This window comes from Panicum virgatum, chromosome 8K (assembly GCF_016808335.1).
Source record: "Panicum virgatum strain AP13 chromosome 8K, P.virgatum_v5, whole genome shotgun sequence".
NCBI classification, from domain to species: domain Eukaryota; kingdom Viridiplantae; phylum Streptophyta; class Magnoliopsida; order Poales; family Poaceae; genus Panicum; species Panicum virgatum.
In genome coordinates this window covers 54,905,022-54,914,214 of record NC_053143.1, presented here as the reverse complement: position 1 = coordinate 54,914,214, position 9,193 = coordinate 54,905,022, and the positions used below count along the sequence as shown (strand labels likewise).

At 45.5% G+C, this 9,193-nt stretch overlaps 1 protein-coding gene and 1 long non-coding RNA gene across 3 annotated transcripts; one reads left to right on the top strand and one right to left on the bottom strand.

The window, feature by feature from the left end:
• Nucleotides 1–1,659: 1,659 nt before the first annotated feature.
• LOC120645273 lies at nt 1,660–3,973 on the bottom strand. Of its 2 annotated transcripts, XR_005664202.1 has the most exons (3): nt 3,275–3,973; nt 2,579–2,663; nt 1,660–1,988 (listed from the first exon to the last, which is right to left on the bottom strand). It is a non-coding gene; the product is annotated as an uncharacterized LOC120645273 (long non-coding RNA). The 2 variants fall into 2 exon arrangements; XR_005664201.1 differs by having other exon boundaries at nt 2,579–3,973.
• A 3,303-nt stretch (nt 3,974–7,276) lies between these two features.
• Nucleotides 7,277–9,141, top strand: LOC120645985 (putative disease resistance protein RGA3). Its single transcript, XM_039922685.1, has 2 exons — nt 7,277–7,471; nt 8,203–9,141. Exons 1-2 carry the CDS (start codon nt 7,277–7,279, stop codon nt 9,139–9,141), a joined length of 1,134 nt encoding a protein of 377 aa, XP_039778619.1.
• Nucleotides 9,142–9,193: the final 52 nt, after the last annotated feature.

The following is a 9,193-nucleotide window of genomic DNA, read 5'->3' as shown; positions in this document are numbered from 1 at the left end:
ACGAATAAAACCTGCTAACTCCCCACCTCCCAAATCTGGCCCATCAATAGAAATCTCTACCACTACAGCCCAATAGCCCATGAATATATACATCACCAAACCCTAACTCCACACCTCTCTCCTCTCTCCTCTCTCCTCACCCCTCCGTCTCCCTACCTCCCCCGCGGCGGCGGCGCGCCGGCGCCTGCGCCACCCCTTCCCTCCCCGCGGCGCTCGGCCGCCCGGCGCCCGCACCTCCTTCCCTTCCCCGCAACAGCAGCGCGCCACCCGCACCTCCCTCCTTTCCCCGCGGCGGCCGGCTTGCTCTACTCTCGTCCGGCGTCCGCACCTCGTCTCCCTTTCCCGCGGCATGGATGGGGGCGGCGGCAAGGCGGCTCCGCACGCTCGGGACGGCGGCGAGGCGGCGGCAGCCCGGGTTGCGGATGGTGGCGAGGCGGCGGCCGTGCGCGCTAGGACGCCGGCGGGGCGGAGACCGCACGAGCTGCGGACGGCGGCGAGGCAGCGGCTGTGCGAGCTAGGGACGGCGGCGCGGCGGCGGCCGCACGGGCTGGAGACGGCGGCGAGGCAAGGCCGCGTGTGCGGCCAGGGGATGGCGTCGACGCCGACGAGGCATGGCCGGCGGCGGAATCGGCAGGACGGTGGCGGCACGCCGTGCCGGCGTGTTAATCGGGCCGGCCCGGCACAGTAAATGGGCCTTCGTGCTGTGCCCGGGCCCAGACCTTCGGCACGTGGGCCGGCCCGGCACGGCACGTGGGCCGGCCCGGCACGGCACGAATAATTAAACGGGCCAATTGTGCCGGGCCTAATCGTGCCGGGCCTAAGTCGGGCCCGGGCCGTGCCGTGGCGGGCCGGCCCATTGGCCAACTATGATTAGTGGCCACCAGAGCCGGTTGACAGCTTCAACGACGACAAGGTGTCGACGCTCGAGAGTTGTGCGATCAGTCGAAAGTTCATACGGCAGATATTTGAATGATGTGTCGCCGGCATGAGGGCCTTGCGAGCCGTCGAGTTATCATAAATCATCGAATCAGCGAGCAGAACCCGTGTCAGCCTTTTATCTAATAAATGCGCCCCTCCTAGAAGTCGGGGTTTCACTACAAAAAATCTGTTGATCCATGACGATTAAATTTCGTCACGGATCACTAAAAAACCGTCATAAAACAGTATCTATGACGATCTCAAATAGCGTCATGTATTGAGCGTCATAGATCACACATCGTGACGTTTCTTAAATTTTCGTCATGAATTGCTTGATCCATAACGTTTTAAAACCGTCATAGAATGTCTCCGGCCCCCTGAAGCCCAACCCAAGCCCAGTTTCTATGACGAAAATAAACATCACGAATAGTATAATTTTCGTCACAGATTCAATTGCCATGTCACACATTGATGACATGGAGGATGACGTGGCTGTTGACTTAGCGATGACGTGGATAGCAATGATGACATATAAATTGACATGGTCAATGACATGGCTACTGACATGGCAATGACGTGGAATGTGGTGCTGACATGGCAAGTGATGTGGTGAGTGACATCAGCCTTGCAGCCCATTTTTGAATGGGCCCAATTCAGAGTGGACCTTAATTCAGCCCAATATTTAATATTTGCTAATTTATACACAGCCCATTTACCAAAACAAAAATTCCTGCCCAAAAATCACAATAAGCAATTACAACCCAAATTATAACCTCATATCAATAATGTTGGCATCCCAGCATCATGACACCAGAATAATGGATCAATACAATTTTTTCCATGTATCAAAACTAGCAGTCTAGCATTGCAGGATCATAGACAACAAAATACACCAGAAACAACAAAAAATAGATTTCATCAAGAGTATGAACCACCAGCAACAACTAAGGAAGCAAAGAATTCTTTTGCACCACCTATCAGTTGTGGCAGCACATTTGGCTACCAATGATTTCTTCTCTGCGAGGCTTCTCTTCTATTCTAACTGGCAGTTCTTTAACCCTTTAAATCACCTACAGAAATTATTGTCAATGCATAGTTAACTATTGAGAATTGCAGGGAATCCAAAAGATTGGCTGCTCAAAAGAAAGATGGTAGTTACAAACATCCATGTCTCTTCAAAGTAAATTGAAGACAAACATTTTTATTTGAAGCTTCGAATATACTACATCAAATAAGGAGCTCTAGTTGATAAGCTTCAAACATAAAAACATCAACAAGCTGATATGAATGGTTCCTTTATATGTTCTACTGTACAAATAACATCATCTTAATCTCACTTTGGCATGGGTAAGATAAAATCAGAAATAAACAAATGAAGCAAAGGATTTATATAGCGTAATTGTCACCCTAGGAAGAATAATACAGCATGTGTGAAAACTTGTTATGGATCAGTGTGAAAAAGGAGTGCTGAGCCAGCATGTGTACTGTAGATAAGTAAAGTAGTGTATTCAGTAATTATCACGCAAAGGAACTGCACATGAATGAAACAAAAAAATTGAATTTATAGATCAGCTACTGCATCATTATAAGTTTCAAGTATAGAGTGATATAGCAGACAATAAAGAAGCAATATTATATTATTGCAAAGGGATATCCAGACCTTGCTAAGTAAGAACTGAGTGTTGTGATTACTCTCTGAATCCTGTGTCTGCCACCGTGACCACCATGCATATACCTATGCTTTACTGAACAAAACAAATCATATGATAAAACCTTGTTTTGACACAAATATATGCGACACCTAAACAGGATTGCAAATGTTTATTTATTCATAGTAGTAAAGGCCGAGGTCGAGATCTCTAACAAAGTCCATGATACAAATAATCCTTTTATGTATATGATATGTGGAATGACCATATTCAGCTGAGGGATTTTCTATTTAGGATCAAGTAAACCACTTTCTGTAACATTAATTTGTGCTTTGTCCATCTCAGGAAACATATGAACTGAAAAAGACAAAGCCGAGATATCAAACAGGCACACACACAGATTGGAGATAGATCCGTATAATGGAGGGGGAAATCATTTGTATAATATACTACCTTTTTTGTCAAACTCAAAATAAACAAGAGCACGCATATCTCGCACCCATACTGTGCTCAAATCTGAACCTGCTAACTCACTTCAAGCTATCTACAATTACTAGTGATGTTCATGTCGCTAGCACTTGAATAAATCTTAAAAAATAATGTACATTACTCTATAGTTGGTGTACAGATTCACAAAATAATATCCTTTCTATCCTAGCAAGGGATTTCAGCAAGCAGTTGGGGCACAGAAGGGAGGAGGATAGGACCTGAAGTAGCTCCCGTTCCAGAACGTGCGGGTTGCAGGCGCAGTGCCCCCACTGGGTGGTGGATCGGGCACCAGAGGAGCAGGAGCCCGTTGTAGGAGCCGAAGACATGAACGTCGCGGACACCGCCGTGTTGTGGGTTCCCGGGCAGGCGGCGCTAGGGATGAAGGGGAGGTCCGGGGCGCGGCTGTCCTCGTCGCCCTCTTCGACGGCCGAGCAGCCCAGGCGGAAGGGGACGAGGTCGGCCCAGACATTGAGGAGGTCGTTGACGAAGAACTCGGCAGCGTCCTGCGAGGCGGTGCTGCGGAGGAAGCCGTGGATCCGTGGTGAGGTCGCGCCACCGCCTACACACGAGCTGCGCGTGGGCTAACTGGCGGAGAGGGAGGCGGATGAGGACGGAGCGTGGTACGTGTGCGTGGCGTGTGGCGCCCTTGCACCCTCGGCCCCTTGCAAGCAGCTAGGAAGGAGGGGCGGCGGCGGGATGCGGCGGATGCGGAGGGGCGGCGGCGGCTCGAGAGGGGGCGGCACGCACGGGCAAGGCACGAGGGCGAGCGGCGGCGAGGGGATTGCGGGACTGGCACCGCCGGAGAAGGGGGCGCGACCGGAGATGGAAGTGGAGGGCGGGGGCAGGCGGGGTGCGGGATCTGGGAATGGGGGCGCGGCCGTCGCAGTACTGGAGGAAGAGTAGCAAGAACTAGGTTAGGGTTTGCGGCTGGGGCAGCAGAATATATACCATGGAAATGCAACCTTAGCCATCTGATCGGCGATGGACGGACTGAAATAGTTGGACCAATTGGGCTGGATGGGCCTTCTTTCATTCCTTCTTTGTTTAACTTTTTTCTTTTTTTTCTTCATTTTATTGCACCATTGTAAAGTAACATATAAAAATAATTACTTTATATGCATCAATACATTTTTCATATGTAATAGACTACATATAAGGTATCTTGTAGAAGTTACAAAAAATTTTGAACTGATTTACTATATGTGTGTTTATTGAAAATTATTACAATTTAAACTCCATGTATCTCAAATAGTATTTAAAAAATTCGAAAAAAATATTTCAAGGAAGTTTCATCCATTATAGCTCATATCATTAAAATATATGAAGAGTTCAAATGTTTACTAGGGATAAGTCAAACTTCTACCTGTAACCTTATTATAGAATAATGATAATAATATCTAAAAGTTCTCTGAAAATTATGTAAATTGTCATAGAATCATTTTATGTATGCATAATGCTGGCATAAAATTTTCATAAGATTTTATGATATTCAAAGTATACATTGTTCATAATTGATGTATCTCTCTCACAGTTTCTTGTATTCAAGTCAAAACTTTGAGATTTGAACACCTCGTAACATATTCAAATTTGTATGCACCTCAGATTTGGACACCACCTTATGTTGAATATAACATTGAAAAATACCAAGTTACATTAGCAATTGTTATGCACAAACATTCTTTTCAATGTTCTATTTAGTTGGAATAAAATATGTCATATCAAAACAATAAATATATAGCAATTAACATATAAACAAAAGCCACAAAATAAATACTCCGATTTTTAGAAAAAATCAGAAAAAAGAATCATCAAATTTGGAGTTACTATGAGGGAGAAATACCTATTACAAAATTTGATTCCGGATTAAAAAGAAAAAGATGAATCACAAATGTGTTCTTGGTTGCAGGGTCAAGTTTCAACAAAAAAAATAAATATATTTATTACCGAAAATCTTTACAAACTAAGTCCTGGTGCACTGGTAAGGCGCCCTTGTTTTTTCTTGGTGACCCGGGCTCGAATCCCCGTTACTCTTTGGATCTCTTATTTTAGCTCCACCGTGAGATATTAAAATCATTTTAATGCCACAATGAACCGCAGCATATATTTAGGATATATAGGCTAATACCAAATCCCAACACATGTGTCGGCGTAGCCTAGTGGAAGGGCACCAGATTCTCTCCGCCGAGTCCTGGGTTCGATTCATCTCCTAGCTCTCTCCTTTAAATGTGTTTTTTTCCCACGCGCGGCGCTTTGAAATAAAAAAGGTCCCGTGGCGCTTTTTCCCAGCGCTAGTCCTTCTGCTGCGGGCTGATGCTGGGCGCAACACAACAGGAGGGGGAGAGAACCCGACCCGTCAAAAAAAAACAGAAGGGAGAGAGAGAGAGAGAGAGGAGGCCTGAAGGGCAAAAAAACGAGCTCAGCCCTTGTTTTGTTCCAAAATTTTCACTACAGCTAAGAAAATGTTGAGTTGGGCTAGAATGGTCTTTTTAGGATAAAATAATGAGCAATTTTCTTATGCTATAGAAATTTAAAAAACTAAAAAAATTGAATTTAAGCTTGTACAAAATATTATGTAGCAACATAGATGCATACATGAACTCGGTTTGTTATATTGATTCGTGGGCTCATGTTAACTATAACGCATTTTTCTTTATCACCATTGTGGTTTAAGCATAATATTAAATTTATGACGATTTTTATTTTCATTCTATGACGTTTTTAGACGTTTGTCACAGAAGCTGGGCCCAAATTAGGGCCCGTATGGGCTATTTGCAAATCTGTGACAAAAAATTATAAATCGTCATAGATCATGTCTGTTTATGACGCTATTCATAAACGTCATAAAAAATTCGTCATGAATCAACAGATTTCTTGTAGTGTTTGTTTGCACATATTAGCTTTAGAATTACTACGATTATCCGAGTATCACATACCATATCAAACAAACTATAACTGATCTAATGAGTCATTCGCAGTTTCACAGTTGAATTAGTTCCTACTTGTATATGCATGACTTAATGGCGAGCGAGTTCTCCATGTTGCGGGCCAAGGAGAAGCCTAGCTTCCACATGTCTGGCAGGAAGAAAGGCGATTTCACCATCTCCGGCTACATCTAGGAAACCAGTAATAGTGTTTTTTGGGTAACCCACTAGCTTTTGGGTAATCTTATACTTAATTTTTTGGGTCGACCCATTACTTGTGCTTGTGGTGTTGGGTTGGGTGGGTTGGACACTGGTTGATCCAACTAACACACTTGCATCCAGAAATCCACCCCTAAGTCCTAATTAACTAACACTCTGTAGGCCATACATGCATGGCTTTCACCACCCTGTCCACTACCACACTATAATCTGTTGAACTGAATGCAAACTATGTCAGTGAATAATTCTAGGCACCACGCCCACAACTGGACACTAAAAGTTGGCCCGGGAGTCTGGGACTATATGAGATCGACTGCGTAACATAACCATATAGTTGACCACCTCACCACGCACTTCTCACTCAAGGACCATAGCTGGAAGGACTAAGGGTGTGTTTGGTTGAGCTGTGGTTTTTAGAAAAGCTGTTGTAGGCTGTGGGCTGTAGAAAAGCTGTTGTAGGCTGTGGGCTGTAGAAAAGCTTTTGTGAGCTGTGGGCTGTGAGAAAACCAAAAGCTGTTTGGTTGAGTAGCTCTGGCTTTTTGGGAAGACTGTTAAGGGGACCCACGTGTCATCCACATTGCTCCCCACTTATTTTTCCCCTCTCTCAATGATGAGTGGGCCCCACTTATCATCTTCTTGCTCCACCCATGTTGTTCACTCCCTCTCTACTCACCTACGCGGAGGAGCCGGCGGCGGCCGGCATGCGCCAGAGCCCCGCGGCGGCCGGAGCTTGGGGTGGTCGTCGCGGGTCCACGGCAGGGCTCGCACACCTACAGACCTTGCGCCGGTGGCGGCCGCGACGGTGCTCCACTATCTCGTCCATCATCAGGCGGGTGGAAGATGGGGGCAAGCTTAGCTTCTGCGCGAGTGCGGGCTTGAGTACCTCCCTATCGATCCCTACCTGATGGAGGAGTTCATGGGGTACCTCCACAAATGGACGAGACAGAACAAATCCATGGTTGTCGGCGCCGGCCTGCTCGACGGAGGAGTTCTTGTGGCCTCACGGTTGTCAGCGTACCTCCACGGAGGAGTTCTTGCAGCCTCGCGGTGGACCCAGTGGAGGAGGACACGTGGGGATCCATGGCGGCGGAGGCAGGACGGGGGCTCGCGCCGGCGGCCGCGGTCCGCGCGCGACTGAGTCTCGCGTCGACGGCGAAGAGCGGCGCAGAAGGCCAGCGGCGGGAGGGCAGGACGGGAGGTCGACAGCAGCGCGGGAGGGCCGCGACAACAGCAGCGCGGGTGGGTAGCAGAGGGGAGAAGAATGAAAACGAAGCGGTACGATTATAACCAGTGCCAGGTGGGTAATTTTGAGCAAAAGTTACTCCTCACAGTCAAGAAAAGCAGGAGAGGGGGTGCTGTGAAGATTGAACTACAAAAAAGCTGTTTTTGTTGTGACTTTTGGACGCAGCCAACCCCTTTTGGCTTTTGGCTTTTTTGAAAAGCAAAACAGGTTGGAAGCCCAACCATACACACCCTAAGCATGCTCCTCCCATGGACATACTCCCTCTGTTTTTATTTACATGTCGTATTAAGTTTGTCCTAAGTCAAATTTGGCAAACATTGACCAAACTTATAGAAAATAATAATAATATTTACAATACCATTTTTTTAAATCCACTATGAAGTGTATATTGATAGTGCATACGTTGGATAGTATAGTTGTTGCTATATTTTTCTATAAACTTAGTCAAAGTTCGCTAAGTTTAACTTAAGACAAATCTAAATAAAAACGGAGGGAGTACAAGCTTACGAGATAGCGTATAGTTAGTTGATGGCCTTCTCGCTCCATGCCTTCCTCTTCAATCCTCTATGACCTTACCTCTCACGTTCTAAAGAGGTTTATACTGTAATAGGAACCTTAAATTTGAAATATACAGCTAGTTCCTAGTACTTAAGTTTGTTGTAATAGCGCAGTAGGTTTTATTTCCATGTAAGTTTACATTTTTTTTATGCCTCTTTGCTTGGCGTATAAGCTTCCAACTGAGAAATAAATGATATTCTTGCAGATGCCAGGAGTGCTCTCATGTCTACCAATTGCACGCAAGAAGATTGCCATGGCTAATAGGATGAAGAGTATGAGAGAAGAATTGAGGAAAATAAATAACAAATTTCATAGTTTTAATTTCACACAGGGTGGCAGGACCCTTTCTGTTGAGCAGCGTTATGATATTCGTGAAACATCATCACTTTTGCCTGAAGAACCAATAATAGGGAGGAATGGAGAAAAACAGGAAATCATGAAACTGTTATCGGCAAGTACCAACAACGATGAGACAGTGATTCTTCCTATCTATGGCCTTGGAGGTATGGGCAAGAGTACTTTGGCACAATTAGTTTACAATGATGCCCAATTCAAGAAGTATGATCATCGTATATGGGTTTATGTGTCCCAGGATTTCAGTTTAACGAAAATAGGAAGCTCTATAATTTCTCAACTTCCAATTGAAGGTGGTCAGCAGAGTTGGGATACACTGCACGTGATAAATCAGTGCCTTGAGAAGAACCTACACTATGGCAAGAAGGTCCTTATTATTTTAGATGACTTGTGGGAGGAAAAGGACGCCGAGTTGGGGAAACTGAGAAGTATGCTTCATGTGGGAAAGAAGGGCAGTATGATAGATGTCATAGTAACCACACGCAAGGAAGACATTGCAAGAAAAGTTTCCACCAGTGAACCATACAAGCTGCAGCCTTTGAAGGATGATACTTTCTGGGAAATAATTAAGAGATATAGTAAGTTTGAACAGAAAAATAACCAAGAAAGACTGGAGCAGATAGGATTGGATATTGCAGCGAAATGTGGAGGCGTGGCATTAGCAGCTCAAGCACTTGGATACATGTTGCAAACCAAAGGCCTGTCTGGATGGGCAGAAATAAACAACAGTGATATCTGGAATGAATCTTCTGAAGACAATGGTGGTGTGCTTCCGTCCTTGAAGTTATGAAAGGATGCCACCACAGCTAAGGATATGCTTTTCTTATTGTGCCATATTCCCA